Below are 23,723 nucleotides of genomic sequence, written 5' to 3'. Positions count from 1 at the left end.
TTTTGTGATGGGATGATCTCAATAATTATAATAATGTAAAACAATTCTATATACATGTATTCTTACTATGCCTCAAGGAAAAGATGTCCAGCTAAGGGCTTTACTCTTAACATAAAGGCCACAAAGGCGACTTTACTAGGGTTACTTAATAAGACTTTTACCCTACTTAAGTATACAAGAGCACCGAATGAAATGATAATGCACGTCTGTTAAAATAACCACTTTTGACAAAAAAGTTAAAATGGGGCATAACTCCAGAAATGAAGCCTTCATATTTGTTTTACAACTGTCTCTTGTCATGACCAGCAAGCATTTAAAGTTTCTATATAGATACCTTTAAAATTGTTTGACTAATAGGCAACAGTTAAGTTTTTGCTTATCGTCTATGTTACCGCAGCATGGAATCATAATAGCTCGACTCTTTCTACTAAACAGACAAGCTAATAATAAAGATTTTAGTTCAGAATTATCCTTTGTAACTAGGAGGGATTTTATAAATGAAATGAGTTGCCAAATAGTACAAGATGAGAAGCGACCTATCTTTAATGCTGCCTACTGCTTAACTCGGGGATCATGGGTTTGAGCCCTAATCTCGACATATTCATGTTTATACGGCCCCAGCACAAGCTAATTCCAGGAAGGTAGACCAGTCCATTATCACATACAGCACCTTGAAAGAACAGCATCAGACACGAAGCTTACTTGTATAACAAGCAAATTCGTTGAATTTATATCCCCCGCCGAGTACTGGTTATTATTAACACAACAACTGAAAACATAAGGCTTTATTTATATATTATTCAGGGCATAAACAGAGCCATAACTTTGTGTTAAATAGTAAAATCTGGAAATGCCAATGAGATGTATGCATACTACATAACTAATCAAGGGCCATAAATCTGAGTTATAAGTATCTGACTGGAACAAGGCGACTATATGCACATCTCCTCTTAGTATCCCATAAAGTTTTATTGAATTCCAGCCAGTAGTAGCAGAGAAGTAGCGAGAAAACAAATATTTTTCTATATGGATTCTGCATAACTAATCAAGGGCCATAACTCTGAGTTAAAGTGTCTGACCGGAACAAGCTGACGATATGCCCATCTCCTCTTGGTATTGAAGGTTCCCATAAAGTTTCGTTGAATTCCAGCCAGTAGTTGCAGAGAAGTAGTGCGAAAAACAATTTTTACTCTATATGCATACTACATAACTAATCAAGGGCCATAACTCTGAGTTAAAGGGTCTGACCGGAACAAGCCGACGATATGCGCATCTCCTCTTGATATTGATGATTCCCATAAAGTTTCGTTGAATTCCAACCAGTAGTTGCAGAAAACTACTCCGGAAACTATTTTTACTCCATATGCATATTGCATAACTAATCAAGGGCCATAACTCTGAGTTAAAGTGTCTGACCCGAACAAGCCGAGGATATGCGCATCTCCTCTTGGTATTGAAGGTTCCCATAAAGTTTCGTTGAATTCCAGCCAGTAGTTGCAGAGAAGTAGCGCGGAAACAATTTTTACTCCATATGCATACTGCATAACTAATCAAGGGCCATAACTCTGAGTTAAAGTTTTTGACCGGAACAAGCCGACGATATGCCCATCTCCTCTTGGTATTGATGATTCCCATAAAGTTTCGTTGAATTCCAACCAGTAGTTGCAGAGAAGTAGTGCGGAAACGATTTTTACTCTATATGCATACTACATAACTAATCAAGGGCCATAACTCTGAGTTAAAGTGTCTGACCGGAACAAGCCGACGATATGCGCATCTCCTCTTGATATTGATGATTCCCATAAAGTTTCGTTGAATTCCAGCCAGTAGTTGCAGAGAACTACTCCGGAAACGATTTTTACTCTATATGCATACTACATAACTAATCAAGGGCCATAACTCTGAGTTAAAGGGTCGGACCGGAACAAGCCGACGATATGCGCATCTCCTCTTGATATTGATGATTCCCATAAAGTTTCGTTGAATTCCAGCCAGTAGTTGCAGAGAACTACTCCGGAAACGAAATTCGGACGGACGGACAACGCCAAAACTATATCCCCCTCCCGATTCCATCGGCGGGGGATAATCAGTGAAGATGGAAAGGGTTTAGTCATAAACTAACACATTTTAATTTTTAATTTTTTGTACATTTTTTTTATTGTGTTTACCTTTTTTTACTTTATTTAAACTCACATAATTGTCATAATCAGAATCCTCTAACAAAATACTTCATACAAAAAGAAAAGAAAAATCAACATGCAGAAAAATAAGAAATCTATATGAGCCGCGTCATGACAAAACCAACATAATGGGTTTGCGACCAGCATGGATCCAGACCAGCCTGCGCCTCCGCGCAGTCTGATCGGGATCCATGATGTTCGCTATCAGTTTCAATACTTGTAATAGATTTGGTAAGCGAACAGCATGGATCCTGATCAGACTGCGCGGATGCGCAGGCTGGTCGTAAACCCATTATGTTGGTTTTGTTGTGACGCGGCTCAATTATCATATATATGGAGATAAGACATGTGCTATTTTCGCTTTACAGAGAAAAGTTCCTTTGTAACATGACTAAACACAGTAGTGAAGGTTGTTGAAATTTGAGAGAGAGAAAAAAAATGTTATTAAAAAAGAAAAATGATTACTAAATTACAAATCAGGCAAATGTAAATGACAGTCTTGAACAGACATTACATCAAATTGTTATTGACTTTTTTTTTAAAACAAAAGTATAAAAAAATTTGCATTAAATATTCCAATAAAAGTTGGGTCTTTTTGTATAATAAAAGATAGATTCATCATGTATAAAGGCATACAAAGACCCTTGTAAGATTTAAACCGACAACAAAGTGGGGCAAATAATTTATTGTTGGTAACCTTGACCCTTTGGCCAAAAGTGATAAAAAATTTTACATCAATTTCTGTAAGTATTTAAGTTCCTTTATCTTTGAAATTTATTTCTATAACTAAGCAAAATGAAGAAAAGAAGAAAACAACACACATATAAAATGACAATAATTACATTAATTATAATTTTAAACTGATTAAACGATCTTTTGTGTTTTAAACTTTTTTTAGTTGTATAAATCTAATTGTGCATTTCCCAGGCTCAGTACTTCAAAAACAAAGTTTATGACATTGTGGATTTCTAGTGAGGACAACACACACAAAAATTATATATTTAGGAAATGGAAGTCAATTTTGACTGCATTATTGTAAAAAATAATGCATGGTTAGAGTTCAAATGCGCAGGAATATAATCTTCAAGTCTAACAAAACATTAGAACAATAAACCATGCATTATTATACTACATTGCATGAAAAATTACTATCTATTTCCATTCTTACATAGTAATAAAAAAGAGAATTGATAAAAATATGCTGGAACTACATTCAGCACAGAAGTTATTCCCCCCCCCCCCCCGGACGTCATTTTGCATTGGAGTCAAATATGACCACATGACGTTTAAGCATTTGTTTATTATGCTGTGCATATATTGTGTAATAGTGTACTTGATAAAGGAAAAAGGAACAGTGTGAAGTATGTTAGAATTTAAGATAATGCATGATAAAAAGGTTTTAAGATCCCATTTTGGTACTTTGGGTTATTATATCTGAAAAAGCAAAACTGAGAAGTGATCTAACCTTATGATAATTCTATTTTCTTTTTCAAATGTTAAAAGGAATTACATATTCCAAATATTATTTTAACCCTAGACCTGCTGGACCTACAAGTATAAAGCCAGGACAGGACGTTGGTTACTTAATTTTTTTTCGTATATGATACTGAATTCCCTGAAACTTATAATGGACTGTTCCGAATTGAAAGAGTTGGGCAAATCCACTACACAAATTCAGAAGGTAAAAGGTTACATCTGTACAGTAGAGAAGCCAATTATATGATAGGTAATTTAAATATTTCTATGTACAATGTATATTATCACACTATTTCATTCATATTCGTGGTTTTACTAAACCAATTAACAAAATGAGAAGGGGAAAAAATGAGATAAATCAAACCAGAAAATATGAGAACTACACAAGAAATTCATTTTGAAATAATAAATTTTCACACTCAATCAATGCTACAAAAAGTATTTAATCCTGTAATAAATAAACATACAGTTATATTTCAAAATGTAAAAATGAAAATCATGAAAATAACTACATTTTGGCAGTTGACTGAAATAATTATAAAAATAAATAAAATTGTTTACAAAAAAAGAAAAGAAAAAAAATGTGGACAAATTATCTATTTTAAATTTACATCTGTTTTGATTGAGCAAAATCTACAAAATCTTATGGCTAAATGGAAAGGAATCATAACATTAATTGAACAATAGCTGTCAAGCTGGCTTTACTTTTCTCACTGCTTGATAGTAAAACAAGAGCCTGAATGAAGTAAAATTTAAAAATTTTCTAAGTTCAAAAAGGGCCATAATTCTGTCAAAATCCCTGCTAGAGTTATGGGCCTTGGACAGTGACCTCCTCTTATGCTCTCAAATAAGTGTCTGAAGTTTCAAACAATTATCTTCAATACTTTTGAAGATACCAATTTACATGCAAAAACTTAACCAATGGGTAATGCCAACACCTGGGTGAGTACATTAGCTCTCCCTATTCTTTGAATAGTTGGAGTTAAAAATGTAGAACACAAATTTCTATATAGGAATAATAAGAGCCGTATAATAATGACTGTATACATGTATAATTGAAATTGACCTAAGAACACATTTTTTCACACAAGGAAATTGTAACGATGAATAAATATGAATATCTACAAAATGGGAAGTTTGGATAGCCTAAAATGTCTTAATTCTAATATACAGAGAAAATTTATACAAATCTGATTAAGTCTGCACATGCTTAGAGACACATAGACCTTGAAAAACTGATGTGTCTTAAGATTTTAACTTAACTTGCATCTAGAGAATAAATAATCAACTTTTGTCTGAAAAATAGAAATTCAATTTGCACTTAAATCGAAACTCCTCTTGTGCCTAAAAACTTGAAATGCAACAAATGTCCTTGAAAAAAAGTGAAATTCAACTTCAGGTTAAACTGGAAATTCAGCTGATATTTAAAAACTTGATATTAAACTTGTTCCAATCACTGAAAAATTTAATTGGTGTCAAAAAAAAACTTTATTATACTTATATATTTATTATTTTATTCAACTTGTGTCTAGAGAATTTTAAATCCCACTTTTGTTTGCCTTCAAAATTAAAAATCAACTAACTATTATTATGGTTATAAAATATAATGAGAAACTCAAATCACAGATGTATATTTATACAATTGAAATACAACACATGTAATATGTACATGAAATAAATAATACATGATTATTTACATAAAATGCACAACAATAAACCAAGTCAGTGTTCACAAAAAGATTTAGGTTTTTACTATTGATACCAGTAGTTTATTAAGTAATAAATTCAACTTTATCATAATTTCATTATCAAGGCTTGACCTTTTGACCAATCAATTATTACTTAAAGCTGCTTGCCTCCTGATGACAAAATAAAACTTAAAAAAAATGTTCCAAGATTTTAAGAAAAGTTAGATTCAATATTCAAGTAATTATTGACTGACTTCACTCTATTAATCATCATAAATGTATAATTCTACTGTGTAACTAAGGCAGTAAGGGCTATTTTTGCCCATTTCGACTATTTTTGATAATTTACATAGATTGAAAATGCGGTTTGTCATGTGTAAATTACGTTCTTTGTTCATTTAGCAATATTTTACTTTTAAATACATTTTCAAAAATTTCATAAAAATGTGCATAAATCTGGAGGCATGCTGCGTTAAGCTGCTAATAAGTATAAAGCATGGGCAGATTTCATATGCTGTGCAGACTGTTCAGGTTCCTATAGTGGTGACAAATACAGGTAAGATATTTCACAATGATTTCATTCACCTTTAAGCATATTAAGTAGCACAATTTTTTAAGCAATATTGATTTAATAATATCAAAAACTTAACTATTTGGTGGTGGCGTGGTTGAATCTTTAACAAAACAGACAAGTAATAAAATGATTGCTGGTCATGAAGGGTTCAAACCCCTTTAGGAGCAAACCATTGTTTCCTTGAGCAAGAACCTTTACACTGATTGCTCAGTACTGGTCAGTTCTAAGTTTGGATTCAAAAGTGTGCCTATAAGCTTCTAGCTTTCTATACATTCTAACTAAAGTAAAATTCTGTAAGAACTAATGTAGACAAAGCCTGAAAAGCAGTCAACTTGTTTCAATGCTAAAAAAGCTTTAATGAACATTTAATGACACAAAAGATGTCTACCACCATTATTAATTGCCATTCAAATTTTGATTTTTAGATTGTTGAAACAATATATATATAATCTTTCATCCAAAGTCTTTTTTTCGATAACTTAAACAAATAATTCAAACCAATGTTTCATTCAACCACAATGAAAAATCATTATCTCATTCTTTAAACCAGACATTTTCTAACATTGGTATAAAAGTAAGTTGAATGAGAATTTTGTCATTCTATAATTAGGACATTTAAAATTTTAACCATTTGAACATTACTGTAAGTACTTTCCACTTCTGGTTTTATATTTGACAATATTAATCTTTCGCTTTAGCATTCAGCTAACAATTTGCCAGCTGTCAGTACGTTGAAGAATTACTAAAATCGTAAATGTCATCCTCTATAGTGTGTACCGACTGGCCAGCACCTAACCCACGTCCCTGAATGGGCTCGTTAGATCTCTTATCACCAGAGTTCAAGGTCAGACCGTCCGGAATGGCTTCGTCATCATCGGGTTCGAAATCATCCTCATAGTGTCTGAAAATATTCATCATCAAAATTCATTAAAATCAGAATAAAATCAAACCACACTTCAAAACAACATCACAGATGCTTTTAAGCATATATGATAAATAGATTCATAAACAAAAAACAGTTTATCAAAACATGTTTTGCTTTATTAAGCTTCTTCAGTAGATTAGATTTTAAAGGCATTTTATGCCTCAGAAATGAATACTCTTTTCCTTCTCTAAAAAGGACAAACATGATATTTATAATGTCTGAATAATGGTTTATAAGTAAGTTATATACTTAATACATGAAAGAAGTAGTGCTGAATGTGAAATTATTTGTCATAAAGTAGGAAAATGTAAACAAAGTAGCATTTTGATTTCCATACACAATACTAAATAGCTAAAAATGTGAAAATTTTCAAAAAGCCAAGAGATGTTTTAGAAATTATATCAGGACACCAAATATAAAAAGCTTTTAAGAGATAAAAATTAAAGCATTTCTGGGGCATAATGGGCCTTTAAGCACTAAATTTAAACCTCTTGACACACATCTTAAAAATTGGATATAAAACTTAAATTTGATAAAAAAAATAAATAAATAGATAAACAAATACAAAATTGCAGCTGAAAACAAAATCTGATTGATACTGTAAAACAACACATTCAATTATATACAATAAAATTATAAAAAAGAGAAAACTTTTGCTTTTAAAATGTTCACAAGCAAAGTGTGCAATAGCTATAGAGCTTAAAGTTTTAACATAATCTATACTCCTTTGCTATTTCACCAAAGACTACATTTCCTTACAAAGACAAAAAAACCTACCTCTTGTACCAAGATATCTTTGTATAACAAATGCATTACATGTACTATTATTAAAACTGTTTGTAAAGAAGCATACATGTAGTAATAAAGCAGGGCAAAACAATCAATTCACAAAAGCAAAATTTATTTACCTACATGCATGAAATTAACCCTTTTTTAATTAATACAATACAGTATTCTAATTTCTGTTCAGACTAATTTTTAACAATAAATGATAATCAGGGACTATTTTTCTATTCTTTAAGTAAAAATTTGTTTTATCAACAAATTAATGACAGATTCAATCCCTGATGAGAAATAACTCTATTTGTAACTTGTTTTTTAAAGAAACAGTGTAACCAATGTATTTACAATCAGCATCTTTGTTATATCCTATATAGGTACAATAATAATACATGTATATAAGTCAGCCAGAGATAGAATGTGCACAAATCTATGGCAGTGCTGGTAATATATAATTCATGACTCTATCAAAACCTTTCCTACTTTAGTACAAATTTATTTTAGCTTTAAAACACACCTGCATTGTAAAGGTCTTAATGAAATTATCAATCTTTACTGTTGAAGGAGGGCCTAAGGTAACCATTCCCGTCCTTGTATAAATTCCAGCACAAGAGAAGAACCACCAACCTTATATAATATATTTTGATAGGTTTTTCATGTAAAGACTTCAAAAGTGCCTGTAATGATTCAAACCTAACCATTGGTGAGGGACAAGTCAAGCAACCTTGACCACTCTGCCTGGAGGCCTAATAATGGTCAATCTGTAAGTGCTAAATAATCTAGCAATATTTTATTGTGGGTTAGGACACATTTCTTTGTGTGACAAATACTGCTTGGTTCAAGGGAATTTAATTAATTTAAGTAAATAAAATTTGTTTCACTATCAAGAATAAATATATATTCCCCATATAAAATGCTTTAAATATTAAAATTCCTGTCACCTTTCTTTTTTCATTGTATAGTTTATAATTCATGTTCAGGAAATTAATATATACATTAGTATAATTTAAAGCCACTTTTTAGCTGATTCTGATCAAATGTTGTCATTTGTAATTTAAATTTTAACACTTTGTACGTAACACAATGTCACTCTTATATAAGTTACTTCCTATTTAACTTTACTTACTAGTTACTACTTGTAATGAAAAATATATTATTGCTGAAATATATGCCCTTCTATAAAAAATCTTTTTTGGTGTTTTCCTGGTTTGAAGACAATTTAACACTACAAATTTAGTATGATCTACATCTAGGACCAAATGATTCCCAACCACAGGTTTGCATGCAATGGGGATTTTTTCATGGTTGGAAGTTACTATATTAAAAGAGTCAGAAAGCAATGTTAAAGATAGGGTGGTTCTTTCTTTCAAAGAAAAGTCACATGTCAACAAGAGATGGAAAAAGGTACAGGCCTGAAAACAACAGAAATAAATAGGGTGTCAACAACACAACAGTACCAAAACTAAAAAGAGGCATTTTTTTTAATTACCATTTGAGCCAATAAAACTCCTTGCTGCGTGCAGATAAAATGAAATAAAAATATAATGCAAATAATAGCTATTTTATTATAAAATCAAAATGCACATCCCTTCTATCAGTACTTCCTTTTTTTCAACAGTTGGCATGTTAGTTTGCCTTAACTTACATAAACCTGCAAGAGCATTTCAATTTAACTTAAATTATAGCAGGTTTACAAAACTGGTGTTTCATACAACCTGGATATTTGGAATTTACTTTCTGGCATAAATTTGACACTTTCCTATAAATAGTGGGTTCAATGAGATGGTGAAATTTAAAAACCTGAGCATTAAACAATCTCGTCAAACTTAATAGAATTATTGGCTTGTCCAAATTCATTGTCTCAATTAAAGCAAGTGGTATAGGTCTGCAAGATACTAAAAGTTTCATATCATGAATATTTGTTTGTTTTTTTGGATTTGCCATTAGAATAGAGCCAGGCCAAGCTTGCCTGCATGAAGTCTGACTAGTCTAATTACTGCTGGTAGTTTTTATGTTGTTTTTTTTTAATATTGAAATCCCTTAAAACTTTAAATGGACTGTTCCAAATTCAAAACAGGGAAAATCCATTATAGAAATTTAGCAGGTTAAGGGATAATTCACACCAATATATGGCAGCTTTAAATCATGTGACTGTTGTATTTTGTAATAATTTTGTAATAATTCTGTTAGTGTTATACTGAAATTTATGTACGGAAATTACCCAAATTTATGTAAAAATAGACTGAATTTAGTTACTGACATTCAAATTTTTAGTAGCCTATACATAAAGTAATTTGGCAAGACATCATAATTATGTTAAACATTGTGTGTGAGTAATAGCAACTAAAATAATTCTTTAAATCTTTAAAAAATAAAAATAAAACAGGCATATATTACTACAGTATATAAATATATATAAATACTGCATGCATTACATTTTGCATTCTAAATCTTTGAATCGTCACCGATTTCTATCCCAACCCTTTTCTTACTAGTTCTTCATTTTTTATATATGAAAGAAAGAAAACTAGTACGCCTTTTGTAAAAACCTTATCTCTGAAGTACTGTGTTCTTCATGATCAATTATTTATTACAGTAAAGAAATCGCTCTAGTGTAAAGAGAACATTATAGAAAATTTTTATCTAGAACAAAATTTTCACAAACACATGCATTGCTAGAGTAGTTTGAAATAAATGTGAAAACATATTTCAGTCCAAACTTCTGTGTGACACAGGTGCCATATTAAATCTATCCCAGCACTAAATGACCATGTGATAAGTCATGTGACCATGTGATACTATCATGTGACCTTGTGATACATGTCATGTGACCATGTGATACATGTTGTGTGATCTTCTGATACTGTCATGTGACCATGTGATACACGTCATGTGATCTTCTGATACTGTCATGTGACCATGTGATACATGTCACGTGATCATGTAATACGTACATTTCTTCTTGTTCATTGGCTCCTTCCTCGGCAACTAATATCTCGTATTCCTCGGCTGCGTATTTCTCCCAGTCTGTAGGTTCAGGGATATCACTCTCCAAGTCCTGTTGAATAAGAAAATAATTGAAATAAATAACAATGTTAAAATGAAACATATTACCAATTGTGATTAAGATTTCTCCAAGAATTATATTTGTTTTACTAGTTGACCAATGCACAAGGTCTTCATACAGAATATTATAATATTACGGGACTTAAATAGTCAATTCTATGATTGAAAAGCTTATCAATTCAATTTCTGTTTCCACTGGTATCACCTGAAGTCAATCTTTCATCATAGTCATTTTATTGTCACATTACCATTGTGTTAAACAGCAACTTTTTATCGACATAACTGGTGAATAAATACTTCATGTGACTCTTTGTGTTTTATTTAGACCAAAGTAGACATTTCTAGTGTTTGCATTGGAAAAGGCACCCAAATTTTTACTCGATTTACCTTTAAACGCTAAAAATATCACTAACAAATTCAGAGATAAATACTAAAATGCTTATAAAATCACTGTGATAAGTCAGCCAAACACCCTGCCAGTATTTACAGGTTTATTGTTTAAGACACTAGTGAAATATGCCAAAAATATATGTAATAACAAACCCTGAGATTGGCAAACGGATCTCTCTGTTCGTGTTCGAGGAACTTGTCGAGATTCATGAAAGTATCGAAGAAAATATTTGTCATCTTACAACGTTTCAGATCTTTTAACGTAACTTGTAGTCTTGACTCCGGCTGTACAAGGTCTAACATCTGTAACAGTAGATATGATCGACCATTTATAAAGTAAAGTATGGAAACTTTGACAATAGTTGAGCAAGTACATGGTGAAAATATTACTGAACAACTGACGAAATAACAACATGCATTACAAGTTACAAGTGCATAGCACAATGGCTTGATTTTTTAAATAATACAAACAACTAGCCCATGTTTTGAATCACTGATAAAATATTTCATAGATACAATATTCATTATTTTGATTCCAGCAACAACAATTTGTTTATTTATCATATCATCACCTTAGTTTAAACACTATGATTATTTATTGAACAGATGTCAATTGGACACAAACATTAGACAGCAAATCTATCCGGTGCTTGCTTGTCCCTTTTATATTATGTTACAGATTGAAGAAATCAAATATTTTACATTAATTTGTTGTTTTTTGTTGTTTTTTTTTTTTGGTACTCAGCAATATAATTCACAAGACTTAATAAATAATAATAAGCATACTTGACATAGACAATCTTCAAATGGCAACCTTTCTATACCCAGGGCTTCCATTTTCTGCATTTGTTCCTCATAGAAATATTCCATCTCGTACATTGATATAAGCCCATCTCCATCAATGTCCATACATCTAAACCAATATTCTATACTGTAATTAGAAAATATACCATAAATTAACCCTCAACAACAAAATGTATAAACAAAGTTTACTGTGACCCAACAAATATGTGAGACCAATTTATAATATTTGCTTTATTTGCACAAGGTTTTGTTGTCATGTATTTGACATTACACTATTGGCATTATTTATTTGACATTATGCTATTGAAATTATTAATATTCTATTATATTGCATAGGCTACAATCATCATCTATGATAAGTATTCAGAGTCAAGGCTGTTAGAACTTGACTGCTAGAAAGCACAGGCTGTTAGAAAAGTCAATGTAGCACAGAAAGCTATTGAGCTGAAGCTGATAGTCTGTTTACAACCATACAACCAATACAAGTTTTTATTTCAAGTCTCTTGTAACCACTTCAAAGCAATAATGTTTGCAACTTTATATCTATAGTATACACTTTCCTCATTTACCACTTTAAAGATTTCAAGACGATGCCATTTAGCACAAATTTATTTGGCAGATGCGAACAAGATGAAAAGTTCTTGGAACCTCAAAGATTGCATGTTCTTGCAAAGATAAAATTCACTGGATTTATTCAAAATAATGTAATTAATCAACATCAGAATGTGGCAACATGGATGAAATCTGTCGATATTTTTGAAAAAGAACACCTGTTTCTTGGTGATAACAAGATATACATCATAGGTAGGGTAAACATTGAAAAACATTCCAGATGTCGGGGAAAACCTTTTCTTTATATGCATCTCTGCAGTTTAACCTGTATGCCAATTTTCTTTTCTTTTGCAAAAAAAAATAAAAAGCCAGAAAAACACACACACAAAAAACCCAATATAACCATATCCTTTAATCAGTATCACTCAAAAAGAAATGTTCAAAGCAATTAAAACAGGAAGAAATAAATATATTTGACTTTTTGTTTTTGTGCTATTTATAAATATGTGAATTCTATAGATTTTTTCCTTTCTTTTTTCTCCTACATAGGAATCACATATTATCTGAAAGCACAAACAGCTGTATGTACAGCTATATCCTGATACATAATTCATTAAAGAATTAGTTTCCGAAATAACTAATTAATTTAATATCAAATAGAGTTAACTTGAAGAACATTTTCTTGATATTACCTGTTATCTGTTATAATACATTACTTTTCAATTCATTTACACATTAATTGAATAAATGATTTTAACATTTTCTTTGATGTTGCCCCACATCTCTCTTCTTTTTGGTGCGCTGATATCTTTAACTTACCTAGTTGGATGTTTTTTATCTTCTTCAGACAGTAAAAACCACACAAATTCTGGATAGCTCATTTTTCCCTCCTCGAAAGTTTTACCCCTGTAATAGAATACATAACATATGTATTTTGATTCCATATGACAACAATGGTTCAGTGTACAGGACCTTGTCTGTCTTATACTGAAGCCATTATTGAATTAAAGGCCCATTATTATAACACAAGGTGATTAGCAAACAACAGTATATACTTATAACCTTTCACAGTTATTTATAAATTAATTTAAAATACAGCTCATATTTCTATTTCAATAAAAATTATTTCACAAAATTACAGTAGCTGTGTATAATATAAATGGGTTTTACATATAGGTCATATGGTGAAGGTATTGGAAGACCTCAAGTGCCCTTCTGTGCATTATTACGGGCACAAGCAGGCATCTGAGTAGAACCACCAACCTTGATAGCTTCCTTACTTGACTGAATCCACAGTACCTGGCGGCACTCAAACCTACAGCAGTGAGGGGCAAGTGGTTTGAAGTCAACTCAGCATGTATCTATCAATCTTTGGTATTACTAAGTTAAGGTAAATTTATTGCCAACATAAATACTTCTCTGTTACTATAACATTATGCTAAAAGCTAGTACAATATATTTGCCAGCAATATTTTACCCCCATTACAAGAATATGTATTTTGTGAACTACTAACCTAGTTACAGCACCAGAGAATATCCTTTCTATCATTCGTGTAGAAATAGCTGGAGAAAAAAAGGTAAACAAACAATATAAATATTACGTCATATTTAGATTATTGGATTAAAGTGTCATAATTATAAACACATCTTTGGGAATAAATACCTCTATTGCTGAAATTTCCTGAAATCTAGAAAATTCTTAATTTAATAATACTGTGTTTACCTGTAGTGTTTAAAATGTAACATATTTTCTCTGTTTTTACTTTTCTATAATACTGTTTTATAAATCGATTTATCACTAAAATATCCACCCTTAACCTGCTGATTTTTTTAAATGGATTTTTTCTTTTAATTTTGGATGTACAGGCTGACCTTACTCTGTACTAATGCTATAATCACTTTCAGTTTCGGCAAGGTAAGGGTTAAGGCTTTGTTAATAAACTTACCATGTTCGTTATGTCTAGCGAGATCGGTTTTGTCTATAAATAGATCATGGTCCTTATCGAGCTCCCAGAATTTACAATATATCACATAGAAATGTTCGTAAGAGAAAAAGTCTGTTATCTGGTTAATGTCATCTTCATCCTCGATGATACTCAAAATCTGAAAACAATAATAATATATGTCAATTTGTGACGCAATAATGTGCAATATTAACCTCAACAAGACAAGGAGTTTTTGTATATTTCATTTGACATAAATCAAGGGTAGGTAAATATCTTTTGTTTCAGATTCTGTTTGGGTCAAACCATTACATATACTGCAATATTTAGTTTTGTTGATTTTTTTTTACAGTTCTGATGCCTTCCAAATAGTGAGTTTATTTTTTGTTTGTTTTTCAAACGTTCATCTAATAAACTGCTTCTTTCTAGATCATTCAAAATAATTGTTACAATTCTTTTTCAATACCTCTGAATTACATGTTACAATTATAATTTGATTTCCAAAGTTTAATATTTCATTTAAACAGTTTTATTTCCAAAGGTTACATCAGTTCTACAAACATGATTTTTTTTCAAGGTCATTGACTTATAATACTCTTATAATCTGATTAATAAATTAAGTTAAAGTTCTTAGCCTCATAAATCATTTTTTAAACTGATTTCTTTTGCTCGCTGAGCAAACCCAAGTGCCTGCACATACAAATCTTTGTGAGGCGTTTAGTCGGAAACATGTTTGCCTTAGCCGATATTTCAGAGTCATATACAATAAATTAAATATCTACTTACTCGTAAAAAGTTGGATTTCCTAAGTTCTTGTATAGTTATCTTCCCTGTCCATGACCTATTTACACAATACATTATCCTAGCTATTACCTGAAACAGTCAAAATATATTCTATGAAAAAGACTATCAAAAAGTCAACAATAGGAAACACATAAAATCAGCAAACAGTTCTGTGGTAATATTTATATGCATAAAGGTGTTGAGAAAGTAAAATACAAAATCTCCAACTGAAATTACAAGAGATCTTTCATATGTGTTAATTGGTGAATAACAACATTATCCAAGAATGAACAATCTTTTTTTCTTTTCACAAAGCCTCTCGAAGTATAATTAAGTATATCTCTTGAGAAGGTGCTCATATAGGGCATTAATGTAGGAAGAATTGAGAATAACAAGGAGTGGTGGCCTAGTGGTTAAGGTGTCCACCTCTCCCAAGGATAATGGGTTTAAGCCCTACTTGGGTCAATACATTGTACCAGGGTTTCTCGTATGGCACCAGTACAGGTTAGTTCCAGAATGAGGACTCGGAAGTTGTAATTTCAGGCTGTCCAGCACCTTCTGACAAAAAATAAGGGCAAATTTTAGGGCAATTTTTTAAAAAATTTAGGGCTAAAATTAGGAATTTTATGGTAAATAAAAGAAATTTTAGGGCTCAAATTTGGAATTTCATTACTTAATTATGGCCTCAAAGACCATGGTAAGGGCTTAACTTTGGATATTTGACACAAAAGTAACTCACAAATAATGCTCTAGTTTGGTTATAGCAAAGGTGTTACCAGTGTTCCATAGTCACCAGTGAAGAAATGGATTCACTGGTTAACTGCCTTTAAAAAATGCTGAAAAACTATATTAAAACATAACTAGAATGAAAACATTTTCAAAGTTATAAGTATCCCGGAACATCCAATATCCAACATCCAACAGTGTCAGTATTTAAATGATTTTCAACAGTTTTTTTCCAGATTTTAAAAAAACTTACACTATATGTTATAACATATGTTCAGTACATGTTAATGTGTACAAAACGGACAGCTGAATGTGTCACTTCTTAGTACCCTAATTGGGAAGCAAAATGGTTAAAGCATCCAATCATTACTGCCAGTTTACCTTACCCACTTTATAATTAGCAATGGAAACTTGTCTAGATCTGCCAGCTGGTATCACTTACCAAAGATCTGTTCTACAGTCATCACTTGAAAATAACTTGATTACAAATTAAGATTTTATTAATAAGGACCCCTACATAAAGTTTGATGAAATTTAGTGGTTCATAATGTAAATAGTTGCTTTAAATACACCTAAGACTGAGGTAAATGGTAAAACTCTGTAGCCAATAAAAATGTAACTTCCTTGGAAAATTTTTTATCACAATTTTAAACTGGTGACTATTTTGATATAGTCAAAGTCGGACAATTTTCATTGTTCTATTTAAAACAAACAGTTTCTTATTATTTTTCTGATAACATCTGGTAATTAATCAAGTATGGCATTTCTGCAGGAGTTGAAGTAAATACAACATGTGACTTTATGCAATTTAGTCAGACATGACATCAGCTCCACTGACTGTGTTCGAATTTAAGTTGTGATTGAAACATGGTTGTTTCGCGATATGTTTATCACAAAAGATAAAAAAATAGGAATTTAAGTGAAAAAATAGGGCTTTTTTAGGAATTCCCTTTGAATTTTTCATTTTTTTAGGAATTTTAGCCAAACTGAAAAAAATTAGGATTTTTTAGGAATTTTAGGGACGCTGGACAGCCTGTTAAATAAATTTATATAATTTGCAAGAACCTCTTTCGTAATAGAGCTTAAATAAATATGTTTAAACTAAAAAAACTTCATCAAAATCACTTTGATAATCATATTGAAACAAACTATAGAACAGTTAATCATTATGAGTGCAGAACATTGAAACAGACATTAGAATATCCAATTAAGCTTTATTCCAATTAGAGCACCTGTATTAAACCAATTAGTGCACCTGTATTTAATTGATCATGACATTTATGATGATCACTTTTACATTTTTATTACCCTTCTTAAATCTCCTCATTTTAGTACAATAGAGTTATTTCTTAATCATAAAATGAGAACACCTTGGAAATGTGTTAGCTATAAACAAAAGTGTTACTGAAATACATAGCTCCTACTTGTATAACAAGAGCTGTCAGTAGTACAGCATGCTCGACTATTCTAAGTGCTTGATAGTAAAAGAGCCTTGATAATGTTAAATTTTTTAAGTTCACATAAGGGCTAAATTTTTTTTATGAATTCATGTTATAGGCCTTAGAGAGAGTCTAATTATACAGTATTGGCTTGACTTTTTCGGAAGGTATTGTCAAAAGGGTGTTTTATTGAGTATAATAATACAAATTACCTATGAATACATAAATTTGACAGAAAAGGTACCAAGGCTTGTTATTAAGATGTTTTATAAAGTAAATCACTGCTTTATTATTATGAATGCATAAAATTGTCCCAAAAAAGGCACAAACCCTTCAGTAGTTATTGAGATAACAGCTTACGTACAAGCAAAACTTTACCATGAATTTCTAAGTTGAAAAAGGGGAGAAAAATCAGCCTAAATGCAAGACAGAATTATGGATCTTTGTCAGTGACCTACATATATGACCCTAAATGCATATGTAAAGTTTTAAATAAATATCTTTAATAGTTATTGAGATATGTAAAACTTGCATGTAAACATTAACCAAGAGACTAAGTAGAAAAGGGGATATGAATCAGCCTTAATGCAAGATAGAGTTATGGAACTTGGTCAGTGACATACAATTATGACCCTCCAATTATGACCCTAAGTGCATGTGCAAAGATTCAAGTAAATATCTTTGAAGACCTTTAACCAAAATTTCTAAGTTTCAAAGGGGCAAATAATTCTGCAAATATTGCAGGCAGAGTTATGCAATTTTGCAAACTGATGTACATTGTTACTATAAAAAAAGTATTTTAAATTTCAATTGAATATCTCAAGCAATAATTGAGATATTTGACTTTACAAAAAAAACTTTAACCAAAATTTCTAAGTTCCAAAGGGGCATAATTCTGTCAATATTGTAGGCAGAGTTATCCAACTTGTCAATCTGATGTACCTTGTTACTATAAATAAGTATTGTAAGTTTCAAATGAATATCTCAAGCAATAATTGAAATATTTGACTTTACAAAAAGTTTTAACCAAAATTTTTAAGTTAAAAAGGGGCATAATTCTGTCAATATTGTAGGCAGAGTTATCCAACTATTTAATCTGATGTACCTTGTTACTTTAAATAAGTATTGTAAGTTTCAAATGAATATCTCAAGCAATAATTGAGATATTTGACTTTACAAAAAGTTTTAACCAAAATTTCTAAGTTAAAAAGGGGCATAATTCTGTCAATATTGTAGGCAGAGTTATCCAACTTGTCAATCTGATGTACCTTGTTACTATAAATAAGTATTGTAAGTTTTAATTGAATATCTCATGCAATAATTGAGATATTTGACTTTACAAAAAACTTTAACCAAAATTTCTAAGTTAAAAAGGGGCATAATTCTGTCAATATTGTAGGCAGAGTTTTCCAACTTGTCAATCTGATGTACCTTGTTACTATAAATAAGTATTGTAAGTTTCAATTGAATATCTCAAGTAATAATTGAGATATTTGACTTTACAAAAAACTTTAACCAACGCAGACGCCGACGCGGACGCTGACGCCGACGCCGGGGCGACTACAATAGCTCTCATATTCTTCGAATAGTCGAGCTAAAAACCATTCAAATTTTCACCAAATTTTCAACATGTTTTATTGCAAAATTGAATTAACTTATTTTTAAATATTTATTGCACTTTTTAAATGTGTACTGAACCATGTGATTAATTGAATTTAAGGCCCATTATATCCAAGAAATGCTTTTTTTTACCATTTCTACTAACTAAATTTCTTCTTAAATGAACTTGCCTGAAGCTTCTATTTTTAGTACTGTCCATAATCTTTTTTTTTATATGAAGATGATTAAAATTTGTAGTTGGTCAGATTGCATGGATGTGCTTTATACGGTTGGTCTGGCTTTATACTAACAACAAGGACAAAGCAATTTCTGTTCCAGAAGGCTAAAGCTTAACAAAAGCAAACTTGTCAACTTGTTTATATACTTTTTACTTATCTTTGAAGAAAGTAAGAAGTTTAGTTATGTAACAAAGAAGAAACATAACCAATTCATATTGCATATGATCATCACATTATGTAAAACCTTACCACATAATATCTTAAATGGGTTTGTCCATCTTTCAATATGGATAAAACCCTTTAAAGGAAATTTTCACATTATACAAAGATCAGAGGAAACAGATGTTGGTTGGGTAGATTCAGTTGCTGCTGGCAGGCAAAGGATTTATTTTTATTTATATCAGTGTTAGTTATAAATGGATTGTTGCATCTTGGCCAACAAATGCTATGAAATTCATACAAATTCCAAGAAAGATTTATTTTCCATATTTCGAGCTCAGTGCCAGCCCAGACCAATCTTTTTCTACAGTATATACTTACAGTGTTAACATATCTAGAGTGGAACTCTGGAGCTTCCAGTAAAAACGTGAGACCCGGATGAGTGTCCACAACATCCTGTAACAGAAATTGTCTTCACCTAGTATACAATTACATTTATTTTTCATTAACATAAAATGGTCTTTCATTTTTCTTCAGAAAACTACATTGTTTCTTGATTTAAAACCCTAACAAGCATATGACATTCTTTGAAAAAATCTTGAGGTTAACAAAATTGAGGTGAAAAGATAATTACAAATTGCCTGATATGAATACCTATCAATTCACTGCTTTACATTTAAAGTTAATTTAACAACCTTTTACAAAAAGACTTTACTTTGAACATCATTTCTTGAAATTTTTTTCTCTATTGATGACTATAAATTCAAGGCATTGCTTTATACAAGTTATGAGTGGCTAGTGGTTAAAGTATCTGCTTCTTAATACAGGTATCGTAAGTTTAGGCCCTACTATAGACATGACCACGTTTCCTCGTACACAACACCAGCAGCTATTACTTCATGAGCTCAACCATCAAGCTTCATTTCAATCGAGCTTTAAAAAATCCCTGATTAACTGAGCCAAAGTAAGCCAGCCCGCATAGCTCAAACGGTTAGAGCGCAAGAATTGTAATCTCAACATTATGGGTTCGATTCCCGAGCTGGCCTACTAAAATTACTAATCAGTCTTTCGGATGAGACTTTACATCAAGGTCCCGTGTATAAGTGCTTAAACACTTGGCATGTGAAAGAACCAGGAGAATCTTCTGAAATTGGGGCATCATTCTAAGTCTGTATCTTGCACTATCCTCCAAAATATAAAATGACTAACACTCTTCTGGGGGACTGGCCCATATGGGCAATAGATGCCGAGTATAAATAAACTCAAATACACACACAAAGTAAGAAAAAACTTTTTTATTCTCGAATTCTAAGCAGTTACAATTACTATGGAAATGGCCAATTACAATGCCCAGGTAAAACTGAACTTACTTGCAAGAGGGGAACCAAATCATCATCTTCTATGTAGTTGGTCCCTGGCTTTGCAAGAAGCATGACAAATAGTGAGGCTTGATCATGGCATGTCTGATTCAACCTGAAATATATAAGATGTTACAAAATAACTCTAAACTGATCAATGAGATGATACTAAGGTAAGATACATTATCCTTATCATCACTACTATATATTATCATGCATTCATGGCCAACATATGAAATAAGAAATCATAACAGAGCAAGCTCAGTTTCTTACATGCATGTGCATGGTCTGCACTGTTTGCTAATCTGTCAGTGCATATTTTGAATTTTTCCTAAAAAATATTGAATTGAATTTTCCCTAAAAATAATGAATTTTCCCTAAAAATATTGAATTTTCTCTAAAAATAATGAATTTTCCCTAAAAATGTTGAATTTTCCCTAAAAATGTTGAATAATCATTTCAAGACTGAAAGATGGACAAGTCCACTTAATAAATATAGCGTATTAAGGGCTAATTTCATCAATTTTATAAGTTCTTAAAACTGATAAGGGAAAAAAATCTTTTTAGTTCAGCAAAGGCAGGACCATTAACATTAAATCAACATGAGGTGGAAAATTTCTTTATTCTTATTAAGTACAATCTGTGATTTAGTAGCCACAAACCTTTGAACTTTCATGCAACCTTCAAGGTGGAAACCATTTATAAACACAGAAAAGCCCCAACCTTGCTTTCAATATCAACCAATTAACTATGCATTTCCTGGCATTCAAGCAGACAGATTGCTTCCAGTAATTAAAAGACTAACTTGTAAAATTTCAAGTCAGAAAGTATCACCAAGTATTTATATTAAGTGGAAGTAAAATTCAATAATTCAAAGAGATGGGAAAAAGTGAATGACTGTATTTTTCTAATTAAAAGCAATAAATGTACACTTTAGTCTAATTTAAACAAAGTTACTTTGTTTAAAATATATCTAATTTAAAGTTTGAACATATACTTAGTAATCATGTAAAATATAAAACAGTCACAATCTTTGCCAAGTGTTAAAACTGAATATTTAAACTATAAAAGATTCATATGATATTGCTATATTAAAAGAAATTTTCAAAATATGTGTATAAAGAGAAAAAACAAACCATTTTCATAAAATACAGATTTATATCTTTGAAAGCATTTTCAATTTCACAATAAAATTAAACTGACAATGTTCCTGTCAGAAATTAAGTAGTATTTGAAGATAACTTTCATATATTTAATTTCATATTGCATTTTCATTTAATCACCCACGTCTGTAATCAATTACATGTTTCAATCAATTCTCCCCAATGTTCCTTAACTACGCAGCATTTAAACACATGGAATGGTTCCAATAGGATCTATACCAATAATAACATGAAAAACATAAACAATTATATGATAGCACACCAGATTTCATAAATAAATGTGATATACCACCTACAGGAAATAGGGTGATAAATAAAGCATTCACTTCACATATCAGCTGTAAAACACAGGTTAAATATCTAACTTACACAGGTGATTCGGTACTTTGATTGAATTTTTACTTTTTAATCTATGACTAAAAAAATCTTAATAGAAATCAGGGTACAATGAACCTTTTGTATCGTAATACACCCAATGTTTGTTGTTTGTTTTCCTAACACTGTTAAACAACTTTTCTGGGGACCTTATCATAGCACGGACTTTAATGTTGTGTAAAATGATTGTTATACGGGTAGGAAGGAAGTACCTTTAAGCCCAACAACAGTGTATAACATTGAACTGATCATTAATTAAAAACAAGAACTCTCAGTATGACAGCATGCTAGTCAAACAAGAGCCAGTATAATGTAGAAATTTCTTAGTTAAAAAAAGTGCCAGAATTCTGTCAAAGCCAATGTCCAATTATCAACCTTGGACAGTGACACCCTATTTTGCTCCAAAATAAGTGAATGAAGTTCGAACCCATTCCTTTAAGTACTTTTGGAGATACCAACTTGTACGCAAAATCATAACCAAAGTGTGATGCCTATGCCTTGGGTGAGTTTATAGCTCTCACTTTCTTTGAAAAGATGAGCTAAAAGACAAGCAGAAATTTAGACAAACTTTATTATGACATTGGTGTGTGCAAACTAAGATACAAGAATCTAACAAACTACATAGAAGATTTATATGATGCATTACCAAGAAACCATCAAATAATTCAAGGTTCACCTCAAACTTAACTCACCTTTTCCACATTGAGGAAAACATTTGATATGTAATAAACCCTTGTTTGCTCCCTCCACTGGCATTAAACAATGGACATTTCCAGTAGAGAGGTAGACCACATGCCTAAAATAAACAAAAAATAATAAATAATATATTTCAAATTGGTGAGCCATACTCATAACAGAGATAGATTGACACACTGTTTACTATTTAGAACATATTTCATATTTTTATACCAATACTGGTCAGACATTCACAAAATTGATGCCAAATGACACCATATAATACACAACTGGTGAAAAGTTTAGTTATGAAAATAATTTTAAGTCTTCACAAACTATTAAAACACAAAATTCTGAATTTCAAATAATTACTGATAGGAATTTTAGGAACATAAGTATTTTAAATGTTAAATGGGAAGAATGTCAATTAGCAGACATATAAGAAGAAGGATGATGCATAACTGCATACTACTACGTTTTTATGACTTCAGGATAGTCCGATACCATGGAAAATTTTATCCATTTATTTATTCACTTAACTATTTCTTATATTTTTTACAAACATCAACTGATCAAAAATGTATTTAAAATGTTTCAGTGAGATATCACTTGTTTACTTCACAAATAAGTAAGTATTTCACTGAAAAAAGAATAGGATAAAAGTCTTATAGCTTATGATTTTATTTATTATATAATGAAATCAAACAAAAGTGAAATGTTTTTAAAAAGTGATGACTGATTAGCATAATATAATTTCATCATTTTTCTCATGTTAATGATTGGACAAGAGTTTTACAGTAAGTTTCACAGAGAATATGATCTATGACCT

At 31.0% G+C, this 23,723-nt stretch overlaps 1 protein-coding gene across 5 annotated transcripts in view; it reads right to left on the bottom strand.

The window, feature by feature from the left end:
* Positions 1–2,725: 2,725 nt before the first annotated feature.
* LOC132739417 (serine/threonine-protein phosphatase 2A regulatory subunit B'' subunit beta-like) overlaps positions 2,726–23,723 on the bottom strand; it is a 46,228-nt gene continuing 25,230 nt past the window's right edge. For 4 of the 5 annotated variants that reach the window (XM_060727125.1, XM_060727126.1, XM_060727127.1 and 1 more), the window contains exons 4-14: positions 22,912–23,015; positions 20,694–20,796; positions 19,705–19,779; positions 15,165–15,251; positions 14,382–14,538; positions 13,950–13,998; positions 13,255–13,341; positions 11,866–12,010; positions 11,233–11,382; positions 10,578–10,681; positions 2,726–6,819 (exon numbers count right to left, since the gene is read on the bottom strand). In XM_060727125.1, the coding sequence (XP_060583108.1) occupies positions 6,642–6,819; positions 10,578–10,681; positions 11,233–11,382; positions 11,866–12,010; positions 13,255–13,341; positions 13,950–13,998; positions 14,382–14,538; positions 15,165–15,251; positions 19,705–19,779; positions 20,694–20,796; positions 22,912–23,015 (1,239 nt within the window). In that variant the 3' untranslated portion in view covers positions 2,726–6,641. Of the gene's footprint in view, positions 6,820–9,112; positions 9,137–10,577; positions 10,682–11,232; positions 11,383–11,865; positions 12,011–13,254; positions 13,342–13,949; positions 13,999–14,381; positions 14,539–15,164; positions 15,252–19,704; positions 19,780–20,693; positions 20,797–22,911; positions 23,016–23,723 lie in introns of all 5 variants that reach the window. The other variant, XM_060727129.1, reaches the window with a different exon arrangement.

This window comes from Ruditapes philippinarum, unplaced genomic scaffold, assembly GCF_026571515.1.
Source record: "Ruditapes philippinarum isolate M1 unplaced genomic scaffold, ASM2657151v2 ctg1023_1_1_1_1, whole genome shotgun sequence".
NCBI classification, from domain to species: domain Eukaryota; kingdom Metazoa; phylum Mollusca; class Bivalvia; order Venerida; family Veneridae; genus Ruditapes; species Ruditapes philippinarum.
The sequence above is the reverse complement of the archived record's forward strand: the minus strand, read 5'-3'. Positions and strand labels throughout refer to the sequence as shown.